The sequence below is a fragment of the Tupaia chinensis genome, unplaced genomic scaffold, assembly GCF_000334495.1.
Source record: "Tupaia chinensis unplaced genomic scaffold, TupChi_1.0 Scaffold000067_2, whole genome shotgun sequence".
Classification (NCBI taxonomy): domain Eukaryota; kingdom Metazoa; phylum Chordata; class Mammalia; order Scandentia; family Tupaiidae; genus Tupaia; species Tupaia belangeri.
The window spans coordinates 871,361-893,773 of NW_006159527.1; the positions used below are offsets into that span (position 1 = coordinate 871,361).

The following is a 22,413-nucleotide window of genomic DNA, read 5'->3' on the forward strand; positions in this document are numbered from 1 at the left end:
GGAAGAGCCTCGGGGTCTGTGGCGTGAATGTTCATCAGTGTCAGATCCAACTGTTCAGCTTCCTTCTAGTGGTAACGTTGAGGAGTACATTTTTGGGTAAGGGACACTGACTCTGTGTGGGAACAAGACTCTGAGGTCTATTCCTTTGTGTCACAGAGGTTCATCAGAAGCAAAGGATTTAGAGCAGTGAGGGAGTGAGCAGCGGAGGGAAGGGTTGGGAATGCACTGTTGGCCTTTCTGCTGATTCCTCCCGACCACCCAGGCACGTGTTTTGGGATTTCCTTCTGTCCTGAGCCTGGGCCATCGGCTTCCTGACTTCCACCTGCAGGTTCAAGACCAAGCATGATCCGGGGAGTGGCAAAAGAGTGCGCTTTGGAAGGACCAGAGGGGATGGCGGTGACAAGGGAGTGAGTTATGGATGGCCCAGATGGGAAGACAGCGATGACCCTTTTGCTTACAGATACCAACTCCTCAGGTGCGTGTTTTTGGATTCTCTTCTGCCCCAAACCTGAGCCACTGACTTTCGGATTCCCACCCGCAGGCTCTGGACCAAACAGGAGAGGGGCATGTACAGGAAGTGCACTGCGGAGGGACCGGCTGGGTTGGTGGGGCTGGCTTTCCTGCTGGCACTTCCAGTTGTGTGATTTTGGATTCCTTTCTGACCAGCGTCAGGGGCCCTGGCCACCGGCGGAACAGCTGCAGGTTCAAGACCAAGCAGGGTCCAGGGAGTGGAGAGAGAGTGAGCTCTTGGGGAATCGGACCTGAAAGCGGTGCTGACCAGCCAGTAATCCGTGCTGAGACAGCAGACTTTGGAGGGACCAGAGAGGACAGCAGTGCTGAGGGTGTGAGCCGCCTTACTGAAGGACCAAGTGGTGGTGCCGACTTTACTGCTGGTGCCACCCCATCACTCACGTGCGTGCTTTCAGATTCCCTTCTGCCCGGTGCCCTGGCCATTGGCTTTCTGAGTTCCACCCACTGGTATAGGATTGAGCAGGATGGGGAGTGGCAAGGGAATGACCTACAGAGGGACCGGACAGGAAGCCAGCAGTGCTGATTTTCATGCTGGTGCCTCCTGACCACTCAGCTGTTCTTCTGTTAGGTTTTGCTGTAGGGTATATGCCCTGACTAGAGAGAAACAGATAGAGACCATAAGAAGGAAAGTGAGAAATCACCTCCACTTCTACCACCACCACCACCCCCAACCCCCACCCAGGGGATGTCACACTGCAATTCCTTCTCCATTCTCCTGGGATCTGAGGTATGCATGCATATGTACCTAGTATGATTTTCAAGCTGCCAGGCCCAGGACTTAAATTTGTGGTGGACCTGGCTCGTAGGAGTCCAGAACCTTGACCACTGCACCTCCTACCCTGCCCTCCCAGGTTTACTTCTTATTTATTTATTTATTTTTAATTTTTGCCATAGGGCATGTGTACTCACTCTGGAGGAGGCGGGGAGAGAAACAGAGAGAAAGTGAGAAATCATCCCCCTGGAGGATATCCATGCCCCTCTCCTCCATTCTCCTCTCATGATTTTGGGCAAGTATGCACACACACCAAATGTGAATTTCAAGTCGCCAGGTCTGGGGATCAAACTGACATAAGCCTTGTGAAAGTCCAGCACCTTAGGCATTTAGGCACCTGCCAGCCCCTCCCAGGTGTACTTTTAAATTCCACTGTTCTCGGGTCCCTGTGCTGTGCAGACTTTACCTTCTTACTTTAGTTGCGTCTCTCCAACCTAGCCCTTGGTGCATCTGGTCCTGAGAGGCTGGGAGAGGAACCAAACACATGAAACTGGCTACATGCACCCTCCTCTGATGGAGAGATGTAGCCTCTACCAAGAATACACATGAGAACTAGAGCTGTCATCCCCCTCTTGACACTACAGAATCTACTCCCCCTCCCAGTAAAACATTAAGAAGTGTTTACTTTATCAGGTGACTAAAAACCAATGTGCAGTCCCAAGAAAAATGAGAAAACAGGAAATATTTCTTCCTCAAGGGAACACAACTTATTAACCATAGATAGCACACAAGCATTCACAGAAATGTCAGAAAAAGAATTCAGAATATTCATAGTGATAAAACTAAATGAGATGCAAGAAAAAAAAAAAAAAGAAACAAACAACTCCAGAAGACAAGGAAATCATTTCACAGATTGAAGGAGTATTTCCTTAAAGATACAGACACTGAAAAAAAAAAAAAAAAAAAAAAAAAAAAAAAAAAAAACCTGAGCTGGAGATGAAGACTATATACAGGAAATCAAAACCTCCCTTGAAAATATTCATAGAAGATTAGATTATGCAGAAGATAGAATTTCTAATCCAAAGATACAAGATTTAAACTAAACCATAAACCAAATGGACTTGACAAACATCTATAGGACATTTCACCCAATGAACACAAAATGCACATTTTTCTCACTCCTACATGGAACATTTTCAAATACTGACCACAAGATAGGCACACACACACAAACATAAAAAAAAACTTTTACGAATTCACATGTATAGAAGCAATATCCAGCATCTTTTCTGACCACAACAAAATTAAATTTGAAATCAACTAAAGAAAGGACCCTTGAAAATACACGAACCCATGGAAACTAAACAATCTACTCCTGAAGGACTTCATAACAACTGAAGAAATTAAGACTGAAATCAAAAGGTTCATTAAAAACAATGATCATTAACACATGAGTTTTCATAATATATGTTTGTTTCTGTTTTTTTTTTTTTTTTTTTTTTTTCTCTTAGTGTGCATCGGCCCGCCGCGCCAGCTGGGGGCACATGCGCTCGCCAGACAGACTGAGAGACAGAGAGATAGAAAGCAAGAGATCACCCCCCAGAGGGGATGGCCATGCCACAATCCCTTCTCCTCCATTCTCCTCTTGGGATCTTGGGCACACATGCACACACGCCTGGCGTGAGTTTAAGCCACTGGGTCTGAGACTCAAACCACGGTCGACTATGTGGGAGTCCAGCGACATAGCCATTATGCTAACTGCTGGTCCTAAATTTCTTGACACATATAATTTACTACGGTTGAACCAGAAGAACTAGCAAGTCTGATTGGACCAGTAACAAAGAATGAGATTGAATTAACAATAAATAGTCACCCTACAAAGAAAAGTTCAGGTCCTGATGGCTTTGCTTCCAAATTCTATAAAACTTTTAAAGAAATGCTAACCCCAATTCTCCTTCAACTATTTCTAAAGATCCCAAAAGAAGGAATCCTCTCAAATTCATTCTATGAAGCCACTATCATCCTGGTCTTCAAAAGAGACAAGGACATAAGAAAGCTATAGACCAAATCCCTGATGAATACAGATGCAAAGATTCTTAACAATATACTAGCAAATATCATCCAACAACACACATTAAAAATATTATACACCATGACTAGGTAGGCTTTATTCCAGGGATACCAGTGGCTCTACATCATGCGGAATGATAAATGTAAAAATCCATCACATTAACAGGAGGAAAGATAAAAACTATATGATCATTCAATTAATGAAGAAAAGGCATTTGATAAGATATTGGGTTGGTGCAAAAGTTGTGACTTTTTTTCGGTTTTTCTGTGCAATAATGAGCCATAATTTTCTGACAACCGAATACAACATCCCTTCATGACTGAGACTCAGCAAAATCAGCATAGAAGGGATATTTACTGATGCAGTAAAAGTCATATAAGACAAACCCATAGCTAACACTATATTGGATGGGGAAAAGCTGAAACCTTTCCCCCTAAAAACTAGAACAAGACAAGGCTGCACACCTTCTCCACTCCTTTTTAACACAGAACGGAAAGTTCTAAGCAATGTACTCAGACAGGAGAGTAAAATCAAATGCATTTCAAATAGAAAAAGAAGAAGTGAAATGATCTCTAGAGATGACATGATTATGTACTTAGAAATATCAAAAGAATCCATGAAAAAAATCAGCAGTGAAATCAAAGTGCCAGGAAACAGAATCAAAATACAAAAATTATCAGCATTTTTATACAGCAACAATGAACAGACAGGTTGAATAAAGCAATCCCATTTACAAAAGCCATAATAATAGTAATAATAATAAGGAGAAGAAGAGGAGGAGAGAGAGGAGGAGGAAGAGGGAGAAGGAGGAGAAGGAGAAAAGAAGAAGGAGAAGGAAAAGAAGAAGAGAAGGAGAAGGAGGAGAAGAAGAAGAAGGAGAAAAAGAAGGTGAAAAAGAAAAAAACAACTTAGAAATAAACTAACCTAAGAAGTGGTGCATGCACATGTGCGTGCATACTCAGGATCCTGAGAGGAGAGTGGAGAAGGGATTGCATCATGGCCATTCCTCCTGGGGACTGATTTCTCTTTTTCTGTCTTTCTGTCTCTCCTGCGAGTGCATGCATCCTATAGCAAAAATCTCTCTTAAAAAAGGAAAGAAAGAAAGAGAAAACTACTAATGAATAATACAGGGGGAACTCTTGGAGACATCAGAGTAAGCAAAGACTTCTTAAATAAGACCCCCAAAGCACAGGCAATAATCCCAAAAGTAGACAAAGGGACTACATCAGGCTAAAAGTTTCTGCACAGCAAAAGAAACAATAATTAGAGTGAAGAGACAGTCTTCAGAATGGGAGGATGTATTTGCAAACTCTGCCTCAGATGAGAGACCGATGACCAGAATACACAGGGAACTCAAGCATCTTACTTTCAAAAACAACAACAAGTAAATAAAGCAATCTGATTAAAAACTGGGTAAATGAGCTAAACAGACAATTCTCAAGGAAGACATATGAATGGCCAAAAAGTATATGAAAAAAATATGCTTAATGTCTCTTATCTTAAGGGGAATGCAAGTCAAAACTACAGTAAATACCACTTAACCATAATCAGAATGGCTAAGATTTAAAAAAATAAAGAATAGTAAGTGCCTGCAATATGTAGTGAAAAGGGAACTCTGCAACACTGCTGGAATATAAGCTAGTACAGCCATTGTTGAGAACAATATGGAGGTTCCTCAAAAACCTACTAATAGAACTGCCATGTGACCCAGTAATTCCACTTCTGGGTTTCTACTCAAAGGATTGGAAAACATCGAGTTGGAAAAAACACTTGCACATCCAAATTTATTGCAATATTATTCACAATTGCTACGTCATGGAATCAACCTAAATGTCCAGGAGCAGATGAATGGACTGAAAAAATGTGGCACACGTACACTATGGAATACTACTCAGCCATAAAAATCAATCAAAGTCAAGACCCTGACAATTGATACATTCCAAAGAAAGTAATATCAAATTTTTCATGAGGTAAACCAGTAATAAAACATGTTTAAGACCAACAGTGACAGAGGAGAATTAGTGAGTATAATTCCAAAGACATGATCCTGCTTATACAATTGAGTATTCTCATTAGCTAGTCATCATGGTGCATCTAAGGTATAACACTGTGCCTGAGATTGCAACCTCTCTAGAGATACCAATTGAATGAATTAAACATCATTGACTAGGGACCAGCAGATGGCGTGATGGTTACATTACTGGACTCCCACTTAGTTGACTTAGTCCCAGATCTGGTGGCTTGAAACTCACACTAGTCATGTGTGTGGACATGCCCAAAATCCTGAGAGGAGAATGGAGAAGAGACTGTAGCATGGTCACCCCCCCTACAGGGTGATTTCTTGTTTTCTGTCTCTCTGTCTCTATCTGTCTCTCCAGTGAGCACACACACCTTATAGCAAAAATATCTCTCTCTCTCAAAAAAAAAAAAAAATCATTGACTGGGGGCCAGCAGGTGGCATGAATTGAGGTGTGGGACTCTCACATTGCTGATTACAGTTTGAGACCTGGACCTGGTGGCTTGAAAGTCACGCTGGGCACATGTGCATACATGCCCGAAATCCCAAGAGGAGAATAGAGGAGAAGGAACTGCAGCATGGCCATCTCTCTGGGGGTGATTTCTCACTTTCCCTCTCTCCTGTGAGCTCACACACCCTATGGCAAAAACGTAAAAATAAAATAAAAATTTACTGAATACATAATTTATAATTTAAAAATATAGAAACCAAATGTTAGTAAATGTATGAATGAGCTAAGAGAATTACGATAAAAAACAGACACTTTGATTATTCATGTAAAGTCAGTGTATATTTTCTCTCTTTTTTTACTATTTAACTTCATTTACTTATTTTAATTTGACCAGAGAGGGACAGAGCAAGAGAGAAAGATAGAAAGGAAAAGTGAGAAAGCAAACCACCAGGTCTGGGACTGGAACTACAATCAGCCATGTCTAAGTCCAGCACCCTTAACTGCCATACCACCTGCTGACCCCATGTATATATATTTTTTTAAGTTTTAGCTTTTTATTTTAAATTAGTTTAAGTCTCAAGAGAAGCACCAAAATAGATGTATCCTTCACTCCGATTCCCATACTGACACTAATACAGTGCTATTCACTCAGGGATAGATTCTCCTTTAGGGTGACTCTAACAGATGAAAATAGTGCTAATGAACACAGGAATTCCTTACTCTAGATTAGTCTAGTCACCCTTTCTCTGTGTGGTATTTCAAGGGCAGTGATAAGGCACAGGGGATTATGAATTGAGGGACTCAGAGAATCATTTTGGTTAAACCAATGTCAGATGCCCCCAATCAGGGCTCTGGTCAACTGAACTATAGAAGATGGCTTAAGTCAGTTCTGTCCAGCAGAATTCTCAGCACGAGAGAAATGTTCCACATGTGTGCTGTCCAATATGGAAGCCACTGACTGTGGCTTTTGAGCACTTAGAATACAATTACCTCAAATGAAGAACTGATTTTTAAACTTAATCAATGAAAATGTAAATTTAAATAGGTATGTGTAGCCAGTGGCTATCATACTGGGCAGTGGAGATTTTGACCCAAAAGACATTTTTTTTTTTTATTCTTAATTCCCATCTTAATTCCCAGCACCCAGAGAGAAAAAAGCCCAGACCTTGAGAATGAGGAAGAGGAAAGGATTTAGCATGTTCCATTTCTGATTAAGGATACACATGAAAGAAAAAAAAAAAAAAAAGTCCAATAGCCATCATTCTTTCCCTCTGAGCATCCTTACTCTACCCAGTGCCCCTCTTTGTGTAGAGGAAGAGAGCAGAAGAGGAACACCAGTATTCCATTGGTCTCATAGGACATACCTCATCTCACTAAAGTCCTGGAATTTCAGTGAATCATTCTAAGGTCCCATCCTCTTGGGCATCAATAATTGATGAAAGTAGAATATAAACTAAGAATTTTCTCCTCTAAAATTCTCAGTAAGATCACTTGGGTCAACAATCATGTTGACTTGTCATAAAACAAAACCCTGTGGCAAAAGTAGGTGTTGAGATTCTACCATCCTGCCGCACCACCATGTACTGAGCACTCAGACTCCTCGCACCCTCATGTCACCTTCTGCAAGCACCAGCCTCGGCCTCTGCTCCCGGCCTGGGTGGCGTGCCCATTCTCCCACTCCGGCCCCCGAATGCCACTCGCATGGACAGCCAAAATGCCTTCCGGATAGAGTATGATACCTCTGGTGAACTCAAGGTCCCAAATGGTGAATACTATGGTGCCCAGACTGTGAGATCCACAATGAACTTTAAGTTTGGAGGTGTTACAGAGCGCAGCCCAATCCCAATTATTAAAGCTTTAGGCATCTTGAAGTGAAAGACTGCTGAAGTAAACCAGGATTATGGTCTTGATTCAAAGATTGCTAATGCAATAATGAAGGCAGCAGATAAGATAGCTGAAGGTAAATTAAATGATCATTTTCCTCTCGTGATGTGGCAGACTGGATCAGGAGCCCAGACAAATATGAATGTAAATGAAGTAATTACCAACAGAGCAATTGAAATGTTAGGAGGTGAGCTTGGCAGCAAGAAACCTATGCAGCCCAAGGATCATGTTAATAAAAGCCAGAGCTCAAATCTCCCTTTTCCCACAGCAATGCACATTGCTGCTGCAATAGAAGTTTATGAGGTGCTGTTACCAGGACTACAGAAGCTACATGATGCTCTCGAGGCTAAATCCAAAGAATGTGCACAGATCATCAAAATTGGGCATACCCATACTCAGAATGCTGTTCCACTTACTCTTGGGCAGGAATTTAGTGGTTATGTTCAACAAGTGAGTTATGCAATGGTGATAATAAAAGCTACCATGCCAAGAATCTATGAGCTCGCAGCTTGAGGCACTGCTGTGGGGACTGGGCTAAACACTAGAATTGGCTTTGCAGAAAAGATTGCTGCAAAAGCTGCTGCACTCACAGGCTTGCCTTTTGTCACTGCTCCAAATAAATTTGAAACTCTGGCTGCTCATGATGCTCTGGTTGAGTTCCGCCGGGATGTGAACACCACTGCTTACAGTCTGATGAAGATGGCAAATGACATTCGTTTTCTGGGTTCTGGTCCTTGGTCAGGCCTAGGAGAACTGATCTTGCCTAAAAATGAACCAGGAAGTAGTATCATGCCAGGCAAGGTGAACCCCACTCAGTGTGAGGCAATGATCATGGTTGCAGCCCAAGTCACGGTAATCATGTCGCTGTTACTGTTGGAGGCAGCAATGGACATTTCGAATTGAATGCTTTCAAGCCAATGATGATTAAAAATGTGTTACGCTCAGCCAGGCTGCTGGGAGATGCTTCAGTTTCCTTCACCGAAACTGTGTGGTAGAAATTCAGGCCAACACAGAAAGGATCAACAAGCTAATGAGTGAGTCTCTAATGTTGGTGACAGCTCTTAATCCTCACAAAGGGTATGACAAGGCAGCAATGACCGCTAAGACACCACACAAAAATGGATCAACCTTGAAGGAAACTGCTATTGAACTTGGCTTTCTCACAGCAGAGCAGTTTGACGAGTGGGTAAAAACCTAAGGACAGGCTAGGCCTAAAGTGATTTTAAATAAATTTACATAAAGACAAATAAAAAAAAAAAGTAGGTGTTGAGGGACCAGCAGATGGCGTAATGGCTACATCACTGGACTCCCATGTAGTGGACTGTAGTTTGAGTCCTGGACCCAGTGACTTAAACTCGCACCGGGTGTGTGTGCATACATGCCCAGGATCTCAAGAGGAAAATGGAGGAGAAGGGATTGTGGTGTGGCCATCCCCCCGGGGAAGGGGTGATTTCTCACTTTCTGTCTCTCTCTCTCTGTCTTTCTGGCAAGCACCCATACCCTATAGCTAAAAACTCTCAAAAAAAAAAAAAATAAGCAGGTGTTGAGAGCTGAGGTATATGCCTGGGCTGGAATGAACAGTAGATAGTTGGGGACAGAGACAGTTACATTCAATATAATGAGGGGTAAGATGGAGTCATTATAAACCTGAGAGAAGATGTCCCTAGATAGAATATGGGATTTATGGCCATTAACATAAATCTTGCTCCAGAATCCGTCCCTCCACCAGGCCTGATATTCATAATGCAACTTTTATTTTGTCGTTCCATTATACTTGATAGCATCTATAAATATTCCGATGAAGAGTTTGAAGATTCACTTTCTTTCTCAGAAGGTGAGAGAGAGAGAAAACTGTCATTGCCCAAGATACCTACTGACTTTCAGTCCTCTGTGGATGAGGTTCCCAGGTAAGGTGTGGAAAGCTAAAAAGGCTGACAGTTTTGGATGTTGTTTCTCAATATTACAGAGGAACATGAAAATCAGGTGGATTGAGATGGTTTTTATAGGAATCAAGGGAGAACAAATGAGTTTATACAATAATAGCCATGAGACCATAAATTTTTGCATCAAACCTGAGGTAAATCAGTAGTTCCATGGAGATATCCAGGAAGCTACACACCAAAAGACAATAAACAACACAGTGAAAGACCATTACATTATTGATTGAGTTGTTAGAGCATAAAACCAACTCAATTCTCCAGAACACTGGCTAATGATGAGGCTGAAGGCCAGAAAAGTTAACACCAGAGGAAGAAAAGAAGCCTTGATTTATCGTGTTTACCAGTTTCCATCAGGGCAGATTTCAAACTACCAACATGATCCTGGAGTTGGGAAGGTGTGTGCTCAGTGCATCACTGTATTTTCACCACAAGATACAACAGACATCAATACCCTTCAGTGCATAGAGTACAGTATAATGTAGTAAACTAGGAAGTGGCACTTTTGTTTCTTTTTTTTAGAGGATTTTGCCTTAGAGCGCATGTGCTCACACAGGAGAGAGAGAGAGACAGACATAGTGAAAGAGAAAGTGACGAACTACCCCCACCCCCAGGAGGGATAGCTATGCCACAGTCCTTTCTTCATTCTCCTGGGATCTTGGGCATGCACATACATATACCTGGAGTGATTTTCAAGGCACCAGGTCCGGGACTCAAACTGCTGTCAGTCATGTGGGAGTCCAGTGACATAACTGCTACATCTGCTGTTCCAGAAGTAGTATTTTTAAAATAGTTGTTATTTTTGTTTGTGATACAGTTTGTTTAAATGCAAGCTTATATAATTTCATTTTTACTAATGGCTGCGTTTGACAGCCTGTTTGCAAATACCTGGAAATGTTTTGTTTCTTTCTTTCATGAGCGAGAGACAGAGCGATAATACCCCAACATGATCCACCTCCACATTAGCCAGCCCAAGATCACGAGCATACATGTGCCCAGCATATCCAGAAGGTCACTGGACACAAGTCTGGGACCTTCGCATGTGGGTCAGCCTTGCAGAGCATTGCATTTTACCATAGCACCACTGTCTGATCATGGAAATCCCAGGAAATTTAAAATAGACTTTCACGATCTGGAGTGAGCTGTCTCCAGTATAATACTGGCTTCCTCCCACTATCTGAATCCCAGCTTCAGCCAGCGAACAGGGTCCCTGAGAGTGAATATAAAATGGCATATTTACCTCCAGTGCTTTCCACGAGGCTACCTTAGTCCATGGCTCACCATGCATTCTCAGACAATACCAAGTCTTAGGATGACAGCCCCAGCTTTTTCACTGCTTGGCCTGCCCACAGGACCCCTGTAAGAAAGGACTGTGGGTCCTGTCTTTTCATCTCACTTCTCCAAGTACCTGTTCTTTCCAACCTCAATCTCTGTTCAATTCTTTTATTGCATTGTTGGAAAAGTCATGACACATTTTTATACAGAAAAAAAAAGTCATGACTTTTCTGATAACCAAAGAAATTGAAATTAATAGACATGTCAAGGAATATATATATATATGTATATACATGTGTATATATATGTATATATGTGTGTATATATGTATACATGTATATGTGTGTATATGTATATATGTATGTATATATGTGTATATATATGTATATGTATATGTGTGTGTGTGTGTGTGTGTGTGTGTGTGTGTATAAAACCCTAAGGGGTCGAGAATTCCATGCACATATCAAAAAATCAGGGGAACCTAAGAAAACACCAGCAGAAAACTGGACCACATTTCGCAGTGCCGCAGCTGCACCTGCTGTGCAATCACTGTTGTTTGTACAGACGTAAAGACTGCTTTTATCTGCAGTTTCATCATACCCCCTCTGAGCGACTGGGACTTTTTGCCCTCTGATTCCTCTGGTCTTTATTTATTCCACATTCAAACTCCCCAAGGCAGGAAACTGGATTCAGTTAGTTGTCTTTGTCTAGCTTCTTGAGGAACCACTGGCTCATCCTGTAGATCATAACTTTTTTTTTTTTAATTAAATTTAATTAGTTAAATTTAATTCATAAGGTATACAAGTTCTTTTATACCTTCACCCAACTTTAGAATCACCTGGAAAGCTGTAAAAATGCTGATGCTTGGCTTCTAACTCCAACATCCTGATTTAATTTAATTTACCTACGCTGTGGATTGGGTCTCAGGTGGTTTTTAGAGCTCCCCAGGGGTGTCCAGGCTGGGAACCACTGCTACAAATGCATGCATTTCACTCATGGGTCAGTCATGGCTTCAGTCTTTTGCTTCCAAAGGTCATATGATATCAAGTGGAGCCATTCATGCAAAAGAACCTGGCTGCGGCCACCTCATGCACTGCTATGACAGGAGCTGAGAAGGGAGACTAGTCAGGACACAGTCAGCTCTGGAGAGCCCGTTAGTTCTGCTACCCACATATCACCCCTATATCTAGTTTTAAGATGTTTTCATCCAAGTTATCAATTCTTTTGTCATGGTCTAAGTCAGTCCTGCCCAACAGAACTTCCAGGTTGGTGGAAACGTTTTACCTGCACTCTGCAATTTAGTTAGCCACACCTGGGTACTGAGCACTCGGAAAGTGAATAGTACAACCCGGGGGCTGAATTTTTTATTTAGCTGATTTATTCGCTTAAGTTTAAATAGCCACATGTATGTAGCGACTACTGTACTGGCCAGCACAGCTCTGATTTTTAATAGCATCTTCTCCATGTTCACCAATCAATTCTTAATATTTTCCATATTTTTGGAAAACAAGGACCCCAGCTGACAGCCTATCAGGAGGGCAGGAATCTCCAGAGAATCAAGAAACAGGTAAGGGTGACTGTAGAAGTCGAGGGCGTGTGGGTCGATAAAATGCTTGTGGGGTTTTACAGCTTAATTGGAAATAGTTAAGCCACTCACTGCAAGAATGTGGAAATGCTCAGGGAACAAGGCACAGTCTGTGGCAGCCGGGGACGGGCAGGGCCCTGCAGGAACACGTCCTTCTGCCTCTCCGGCTTTGGCGCTCATTCCTTTTCTTGCCTGCACTTTGCTCGCCAGCAGGTTTCCTTGGCTCTTGGGAACCATGCCGAGACTCAGCTGCATTGGGTCCAGCCCTGGACAAACAGTATCACCCCGCTAAGCTGTCCAATCTGGCTTCCCAGAAAACCTTTTAAATGTGGGGGTATGTGTTTGAATTAGGAAAGCTCATGGAGCTTCACGGTGAAGGTGGTAGCTCTGGAAAAGCTATTAGGGATGAGACAGGCACTAAAGTGGAACAAGCTGATGGCGATGAACCACCAGTCTAAGACTCTGGAGTTCAGACTATTTTTGGGGGGGGAGAGGTTTGTGCTATAGGGTGCGTGTGCTTGCCAGACAGAGAGAAACAGAGACAGAAAGCAAGAAATCACCCCCCCAGAGGGGATGGCCATGCCACAATCCCTTCTCCTCCATTCTCCTCTCAGGATCTTGGACACGCACGCACACACGACCGGTTAAGACTCTGGAGTTCAGACTATTTTTGGGGGGGGAGAGGTTTGTGCTATAGGGTGCGTGTGCTTGCCAGACAGAGAGAAACAGAGACAGAAAGCAAGAAATCACCCCCCCAGAGGGGATGGCCATGCCACAATCCCTTCTCCTCCATTCTCCTCTCAGGATCTTGGACACGCACGCACACGCGCCCGGTGTGAGTTTTAAGCCACCGGGTCCGGGATGCAAACTGCGGTCGACTACATGGGAGTCCAGTGACATAGCCATTACGCTAACTGCTGGTCCCTGGAGTTCAGACTTTTAATAGTAACAAATAAAAAGTCTTGTTCTCGAACCAAACAAATAATTAAATAAATAAATGTGAGGACAAGATTTTAATGCTAACAAAGAATATCCTTGTGTGTTTCCCTGCTGGGGTTCAAAGAAACAAAATCCCATGTTCTAGTCACAGTTTGTTCTTATTCAATAGCTACATTCCCAGCCGCAGCTGTGGGATTCAGCATCCCAGACTCTCAGGCGATGCCTTTTTCAACAACCTACAACTCACGTGTCCACTATTTTCTTTCAGGAGATGTTTGCTCAGGAGAGGAGCAACTAGTCTCCTCTTTCGCGGCTAAACTTGGCTTTGAGCGTGACCCGGGCTGTAAACATAATCACTTTCTGGGACCTGATGGAAAGGTGGATATCGAGTTGATTGACGAGAGCGTAAACAGATACAGGTAAGAACAAAAGGTGCTAACTACTGAAGACAACTCCTATCTAAAGCTAACGTGTGGACTTGTTCTTTAAGCCATCTGAAATGGTCCCCATGCTCTGTGTATGTCTTGCACTGTCAAGTTGGTATGTTCATTTCAACATAGAAGAGAGAATTTTTTAAAGTGTGTGAAAGAAAGAAAGTAGGAATTTATTTTGGTGCAAAATATTTTTGAAATCTATGTATAGTCTCTTCATAATATTCACTTGCTTTTTAACATGTTTTTTCAAATGCCAGAGAGCACATGTACTTGAGAGAGAATCCCCAAATGGAGTGTGATCGCACCACAGTCCCGTCTCGATTTCTTCATCCTGTCGGGATTTAGGGCGTGGTGGCCCCTGGGCCTGGCATGTTTTTCAAGCCACTGGGGCTGGGACTCAAATTATGGCCTTGTGTGCTCTGGCTCACTTAACCACTAGGCGTTAGGGCCCCACAATATGCATTTTCCACACACTTTTTGAAGACTCCTTGCATAGAATGCCAAGAAGTCAAGAACAGAGGACTTAATGAACTCTGCGGAGTTTTCTAGTTTAGTAAAAGTTGCAGGTGGATCCTGAGCCTTGCCTCAGCCCTAATACTACACCCCACACAGGGTTGTTGAAATCCACATCCTGGTGTCTTCCCATTGTGACCATCACTCTGGCTCCTTCCAGCGTCCACTTCCCCACAGCCGGCTACTATCTGTGGTTAGCCAAGGGCCTTGGCTTTGTGGTAAGGGCAGCAGTGACCGTGAGGATTGCATTCGACTCTTGGGGTCAGCACCTGGGCCTGTCCCTGCAGCTCAGTGAGCAGTGGATGGTGGCTGGCCCTTTGTTTGATGTCACTGCAGAGCCAGAGGGGGCTGTGGCTGAAGTCCACCTCCCCCACTTCATCTGCCTGCAAGGTACTGAGGGGAGAGAGGAGGCGGTGGGGCTGTTAGGGGACCCTCTGTCTAATTGCCGTGTGGTTCTCCAATAGCAGGTGATGTCGACGTCGCCTGGTTCCAGGTTGCACATTTTAAGGATGAAGGGATGGTCCTGGAGAAGCCAGCTCGGGTGGAACCTTTCTATGCAGTACTGGAAAACCCCAGCTTTTCCCTGATGGGAATCCTACTGAGGATCGCCAGTGGGACCTGCCTTCCCGTGCCCATCACCTCCACCACGCTCATCTATTATCACTCCCACCCCCAAGATATTAAATTCCACTTGTACCTTATCCCCAGTGACGCCTTGCTAACGAAGGTAAGGCTGGCCGCTTTTGGAGGTCATGCAAAGATGAAAACTCCACTTCCAGGTTATCCCTGTGGTCCATCCAGCCTCTAGAACAGAAAGGTCAAGGTGCAGTTTTGACTGAGAGAAGCATGGATCACCTTCCATGAGATCAATCTGTTGATGCTGACCCTTGAGCCTTATGCAACAATCTGCTCTTAAAATTCAGTGTGGAAGGGCTGGCCCTGTAGCTTTGTGCTTAAGGGAGTTAGAGCTTATATGCTGACCATGGTTCAAATCCCAGCCCCGGCAGTTTGAACAACATCCCTTGGCCAGGGTCTTGAGTGGATTCTCATCACTCTTAGAACATGAACCACATCATTTATTGTGTCCAGGAGGTCATCGCTTCATCCTGTCCTCGATGAGTTCTCTTGTCTGATTGCCTCCACTCCCTTCTCGCACATTACGTTACAACACTGCTGACCTGCACTTTCATATCTCAGGTGTGCCAAGAATTCCTGCTCTGGGGTCCTTTCCCGCTTGCTTTCCCTTCTGAGTCTGGCTTCTCATCTTTCTGGTCTTTGCCTAAAAAGGAAGTTTAGGAAGTTTTTTAAACCCTTCAGTTTGGTCAATGCTCTTATTCTTGATCGATGTACCCTCTTTATTCCCACCATTGTATTTCCATGATTTCTTTTTTATTTGTTGTCTTTCTTTGTAGATTGTATTGGCCACATAATGGGAGGGGCCACTTCTGTTTAATCACAAATTAGTTAATGCACAGTGTAAGGCCTAGTATAGGTACCGCGTACGTTTTGTTTAAAGAATTCTTTCATGGTGTTTTGCTGACTGAATAAATGAGATATTTGTCTTCCTCTGTCTGATGCAAGGTGGAAGGGAAAGAAAGGATAAACCTTTATCCATAAGTGGACTTCCCCTTCTTACTTCCAGAGAAGCACCATCCAGCATGAGAGCCACTGGCCTCCTGTGGCTGAGCGTGAGCAGAGATGGGCTGTAAATTTAAAGCGCACGGAGCTTTGAAGATTTAATATGAAAAAGTACATAATATTTATTTTCATATTGTTTACACGTTCAAACACTACTATTTGGGGTTAAATGAAATCTATTACTGAAAGCAACTTCATCTGCTTGGTTTTGCTTTCTGAGAAACGTGACTGCTAGAAAATTTAAAATGACACTTGAAGCCTGTAGCCTTTTCTATTCAGGGAGATTCATTTCCCCGCTTAACAAAGTTACTGTGTGCCTTCCATATTTCGGTCACTCCTTTAGGCACTGGGGACCCACCATTGAACAAACAGACAAAAGCATGATAATCAAAAACGCTATATGGAATTTTTTAATTAAAATTTCTGACTTACATATAATCTTTGTAAGGGATAGCGTGGTTCTTAAAATCGTGTATACAGGCTCCAGTGACACGGGTCTGATGGCAGCAGAGTGGCCAGCCAGCAGCCTGCAGTGTTCACGGCCGCTGACCCTTCGATTCCAATGAGTTTACCCCTCAATCCCAAACCTGTCCTCAGTGGAATGACAGGAAAGCCAGTGATGGTGAAACCAAAATGGCGAATGGAGTAAAAGGGCTACCTGGTATTTGGAGATGGCCGTATGAACATGCAGCTTGAAAATACAGAAGAACACAGAGATGGGGCATTGTCTGGACAGCTGGGTGAAGTTTTAATAAGATACAGTAATGTCCTTTATACCAGAGGTTGGAGGACTATGGGGAAATGAGAGAGAAAAGCATCTTTTCTAGTTTCTATAAAAAGACCTCCTTCAAGGGAACCAGCAGGTAGCGTAATAGCTATGTCGCTGGACTCCCACGTAGTCGACTGTGGTTCACATCCTGGACCCGGTGGCTTAAAACTCATGCCGGGCGTATGTGCGTGTGTGCCCAAGATCCCAAGAGGAGAATGGAGGAGAAGGGATTGCGGCATGACCATCCCCCCTGGGAGGTGATTTCTCGCTTTCTGTCTCTGTGTCTGTCTGTCTGTTTGGCGAGCGCACGCGCCCTATAGCGAAATAACCTCTCCAAAAATAAATAAATAAATAAATAAAGACAACAAAGCTTTGTTTTTCAGCTTGAAAAAGATCATGTATACAAAATAAGCAAATCAAGGATATAAACATTTTCACCCTCTTCAACATTTAGCATTACATTTGTTGTACACATTCAAAATCTGGCCTATTGGCTTTTTTAGAACTATGCGTGCTGTTGTCACTGACATTCTTTACTGTGGGAAGCTCTCCCCAAACCTATTCCACTTGTTTACCTGCACTCTTGTTCTTCTAACCACTTTCTCCCCATTCTCCCCAATTCCCCAACCAACATCTAGCATCTACCATTGCTTTCTCTACTTCTAAGCTATTGAGTCCTTTAGCTTCTGCTATTGTCTGTCTAATCTTTGCATCGATTGAATCATGTCATACCCTTGCTACTTAATACAATATATAGATACCTTTTTTTGCCACTACATTGCTTATGTATTCATTTATTTATTTTTAATATTTCTGCCTCTTCTTTCTCAGGCAATAAATGATGAGGAAAGTAGGTTCCATGGTGTGCGTCTGCAGACCTCGCCCCCAATGGAACCTCTGAACTTTGGTTCCCGTTACATTGTGTCTGGTTCTCCTCACCTGGAAATAATGCCTAAGGTTAGTAGAATTCAAATCTAAGCTAATGTGTTTCGAATATTTCGCACTTTTGAAACAAATGGAAGGATCTTGACAAATGCAATATTTTTCTTTTCTTTTTTATTTTTGGTGAGATTTTTGCTGTAGGGCATGTGTGTTCCCCAGAGAGACAGAAAGCAAGAAATTAAGCCCGGGGAATAGTCATACTGCAATCCTTTCTCCTTCATTCTCCTGCTGGGATTTTGGGCATGCATGCACATCCGCCCAGTGTGAGTTTCAAATCGCTAGTTCCGGGACTCAAACTGCAGTTGACCACATAGGAGTCAAGTTCCTTAACCACTATGACACCTGCTGGTCCCAATATTTTTCTTTATTAATCACAAATATGTCCTTGTAAAAATTGAAAATATAGAAAAATGTAATTAATTATATTACATATTTCCAAGACACTAACACAGGAAAGTTAACATTGTAGCACTTAGTGTACTTATTTTGTGGTTAAAGTTACACTTTTAGTTTCCTTTTTATAACATTTTTTTTTTTTTGCCTATTATAGTTGCCTCCAGGCCTGATATCTTGCCTAAGTAAGGGACTTGATAGGTATTTATTAGAGTAGTTGAGTGAAGAGATGATTTTATATCACATATGTCATTTTATGTATATTTCGCAGGTGATTGCTGTACATTTTTGTGCAAATAAAGTTATTCTTTCGTACCAGCTCCATAGCCTGCTGGTTAAGGTAGTCAGATTCTACATGCCCAACTGCATGGCTTGAATCCTGGGCCTGGAGGCTTGAGAAATACACCAGGCATATGTGCATGCATGCCTGAAATCCCACAAGGAGGGAGAGATGGAGGAGAAGGGATTTTTGCATGACCACTTCTGATGGGTTGTGAGGGAGGTGGTGGTGATTTCTCCTCTTTCTCTTTTATGAATGCATGTGCTCTCCAGGAAAAAAAAAAAGAAAAAGAAAAAGAAAGAAAGTTTTGCCATAGGATGTTTTGCCATAGGACACATGCACTTGCTGGAAAGAAACAGACAGGGATGGAAAATGAGAAATCAACCCCCAGGGGGGATGGCCACACCATAGTCCCTTCCCCTTCATTCTCCTCTCAGGACCTTGGTTATGCTCACACAAGTGCCTGGAGTGTTTTCAGGCTACAAACCATGAAGTTGGCCATGTGGGATCCAGAACCTTTAACCACCATGCTGCCTGTTAGCTCTAGATATACACTCTTACACATTGTCTTAGTGGGGTGTAATATGCCCTATATCTAAAATCCTGAAGTTTTTAAAGAAGTCCATTATTATTCAGCACTTAGTTGTTTGTAAATTTTCAGAACAAGTGCCCTGGTACTAAATATTTTCATTTGTAAAGTTTTATGTTTTGTCTGTGGGGTTGGAGCTCTGTAAGTCAAATTACTGATTCAAAGAGAATTTACCAATTTAAAGCTAGTGTACTTCTAAATAGATTTTCAAAGATTTTGTACAATATAACTTCTTTTTTTTAATCTTTTTTTTGAGAGAGGATTTTGCTATAGGGCATGTGCGCTCACCAGAAAGACAGAGACAGAGAGACAGAAAGCGAGAAATCACCCTCCGGGGGGATGGTCACACCACAATCCCTTCTCCTCCATTCTCCTCTTGGGTCTTGGGCACACACGCAAACATGCCTGACATGAGTTTAAGCCACCAGGTCCAGGACTCAAGCCACAGTCGACTACATGGAAGTCTATCGACATAGCCATTATGCCAACTGCTGGTCCCTGCACAATTTAACTTCTAAGTAGACAAGAAGCAGGTTGTCCTACAAATTCTACTATCTCTGCAATAAAGTATCAAATTATAGTCATTCTGCAATGTGAATGGGAAAAATAAAAAGCACATCTCGATCAGTTTTAAGGTCTTTAATGATGATGTTGGACAATTTTAACATTTTGGATAGATGCAATTTTGTTTTGTTTTGTTTTTCCTATTTGAAGGCCTAGGAAAACCAAGAGTAAAGAAGATTGAGGAAAGCAAGAGGGTTAGGTATCGTTATTTCCACTTCTCCTTTTTGGACAGTAAGGCTAAGGTTGGGGAAACTTTTTTTTTTTTTTACAGAGTCAAACAGATAACAACATGTAAAGCCCATTTTCCTCAATTTAGTGCTCTTTTTCTAAATATACCAGAGCATAGGAATTTAATAAAGCACTCACACTTGCTCTGCTCATAGTTCCCAGTTTCCTTGATAAACTCTAAGCAATCAATGCTAGGTAGGAACTTCCCTGTTGTCCTTTAGGCCAGATACCTTCTTAGCTGTTTGAGGACCTGTGATTATTTGTGATACGGAAATAACTAAGACACAGGGCATGGGTGTGTTTAAAACAAAAATACAATATTGAAAGTACGAGATAAGAAATGGCAGCTTGTAACAGGGAGGTGATCCTCTCTAGTGTGACATAAATTGTCCTCAGAGTTGTCTTTCCTTCAAACAGATTTAGAATCAACAATCTCACATCTTACATTTTTAAAAAATTATTTTCCAATATCACTGGGGCTTATTTCATAAAAGAATGAGGGATTTGCATTACTCAAGCTTTTCTCAGTTCTATCTGGGGTAGGAGGTTGGTGCTCAGTCCCCAAGGTAGCTGCCTCTAGGAACCCTTGGGTAGCGGGTACAGAGCAGTTAAAGGGACCGGAAGGAAGGACAGCATATCTGATCCTTGGCCTCCCACTGAGACTAAGAGAGACCTGATGAGGTGCCTTTGGCCACCCCCTGCTCTTCTGTAGTCTCAGATTCTGATCTGCAGGCACCATTACTGAGAAGCTCAGAATCTGAGACTTTAGTGTTCAGTCAGTATCTCCCACAATTTTTACCTGAGTTGTGTAGTGTTGAGAGCTAGAATACTCTTCTTTCCATGTGATGATATTTACTAAAATTGTCCATTTTAAAGGCTATAGACTTCTCTCTCTCTCAGAAAGAGAGAGGTCTACCTCAACCAACCATAAGATGGTGCAGAAAACGGGTTTCATTCCACTGGCCAGTTTACTGCAGAGGAGCAGACCTTTCCTTCTTCCACTCTCTCAAGTCAAGTAGCATGTTTCCTCTAGGAGTTGAGATTGTCCTACAGGAGCCCTGGAGAAATCCAGCCCTTCTCTAAATTCTATGCTGGGCAGATGAAGGAACCAATCCGACTTGAAATTACTGACAGAAGACGGACTTTGGTCTGGGAGACTGTGGTGAAGCCAGGTAGGTGAAAGCGGGAGGCTGACTGTCTTGGAGAAGGAAAAGTCATGCACCCTTGGGTGTCAAAAGTCTGCGGTTCTATCTCAGCAATAAGAAGTCTATTGTCAGTTTATAGCCAATTTTAGTAAAATAAAGATGATGCATTGGTTCATATCTAGGGAGTAAAAAGCTCAAGGAGCCTGGGAAAGGGAATGGCTGCTGCTGTTGAGAATGGAACCTCTCACCCCTAGGGAATAAAGAATAGAAAATTCAGAGCCAGCAGACAATGCAGTGGTTAAGGCACTGGATCCACATGTCCAACTCCATGCTTCAAGTCCCAAACCAGGGGCCTGAAAAACATGCCCAGCACATGTATGTCAGCAAATAGAAAAGGGATTGCAGTGTGGCCATCATCCCTAAAGAATGATTTCTCACTTTCCTTCTCTCCGTCTATCTCTCTCTGGTGGGCTCACGCATTCTATAGCAAAAAAGAAAGAGGTGACTCAGTAGGAGTATAGATACTGTTATATTCATTTTTCTGTGCAATTTAATAATGTATTGGATGCTCACCTTTTATTCTTTTTGAGAGAGAGATTTTTGTTATAGGGTACACATGCTTGCTGGAGAGACAGAAAACAAGAAATCACTTCATAGGAGAATGGCCATGCCATAATTCCTTCTCCTTTATTCTCCTATCAAGATTTTGGGCATACACGCACACATGCCCAGTGTGAGTTTCAAGCGTTCAGATCCAGGACTCAAACTTCAGACAGCCATGCGAGAGTCCAGTGACGTAACCACTAGCCATCTGCTGGTTCTCCACTTACAAAATATTCTGTAAAATGTTTTATGTACCCCTACAAATTCAACATCATCAACAAAATTTCATGACGTTTAGAAACTCTCAAAAAACTTGCCAAAAACTTAGAGATCCTTGAATCTCTTTAAATTATGTATTTACATTTCTATTCATATACTAGCCTCTCTTGCGAAGGCCACCCTCTGTATACCTGAAATAACACAGAAAGTAATGTACTCAATAGAAGATCGTTGTCATGGGTAACACAATGAGAAGAATTTAGTAAGACTGTATCAGGAAAAGGGCAAGAAGGTAACACACGCATAGGAGCTATACATTGTTTTACTCTTTTGCATAGTAACATGGGCATTCATTAATTTTTTTTAAAATTGCCTTTTGATGAAAAGTTTTCTGTGGATGATAATGTAAATGGTAATATCTTTGGCTCAACTAATATGCACTCTACTCATGCTGGGAAAGACCCTACTGTACACTGTAAAGATGTACAGTTACTAAACGTAAATTTTTAAAAATGTTTTTAAAAATGCCAAAGTTGGGACCAGCAGTTAGCGTAATGGCTATGTCGCTGGACTCCCACGTAGTTGACCGCAGTTTGTGTCCCGGACCCGGTGGCTTAAAACTCATGCCGGGAGCGTGTGCGTGCGTGCCCAAGATCCCGAGAGGAGAATGGAGGAGAAGGGATTGCGGCGTGAC

At 42.5% G+C, this 22,413-nt stretch overlaps 1 protein-coding gene and 2 pseudogenes across 7 annotated transcripts in view; all 3 read left to right on the top strand.

Moving 5' to 3' along the window:
* CARD8 (caspase recruitment domain family member 8) overlaps positions 1–22,413 on the top strand; it is a 42,936-nt gene that overhangs the window by 13,784 nt on the left and 6,739 nt on the right. For 2 of the 7 annotated variants that reach the window (XM_006142201.3, XM_027767288.1), the window contains exons 4-13: positions 1–96; positions 329–475; positions 667–912; positions 9,448–9,573; positions 12,390–12,445; positions 13,671–13,821; positions 14,510–14,739; positions 14,814–15,076; positions 17,588–17,713; positions 20,786–20,924. In XM_006142201.3, coding sequence (XP_006142263.2) covers positions 1–96; positions 329–475; positions 667–912; positions 9,448–9,573; positions 12,390–12,445; positions 13,671–13,821; positions 14,510–14,739; positions 14,814–15,076; positions 17,588–17,713; positions 20,786–20,924 — 1,580 coding nt within the window. Of the gene's footprint in view, positions 97–328; positions 476–666; positions 913–9,447; positions 9,574–12,389; positions 12,446–13,670; positions 13,822–14,509; positions 14,740–14,813; positions 15,077–17,587; positions 17,714–20,628; positions 20,925–22,413 lie in introns of all 7 variants that reach the window. The other 5 variants (XR_003547465.1, XM_027767289.1, XM_027767290.1 and 2 more) reach the window with 5 other exon arrangements.
* On the top strand, positions 7,346–8,950 carry LOC102481465 (fumarate hydratase, mitochondrial pseudogene; annotated as a pseudogene).
* Positions 16,115–16,854, top strand: LOC102475972 (small nuclear ribonucleoprotein F-like; annotated as a pseudogene).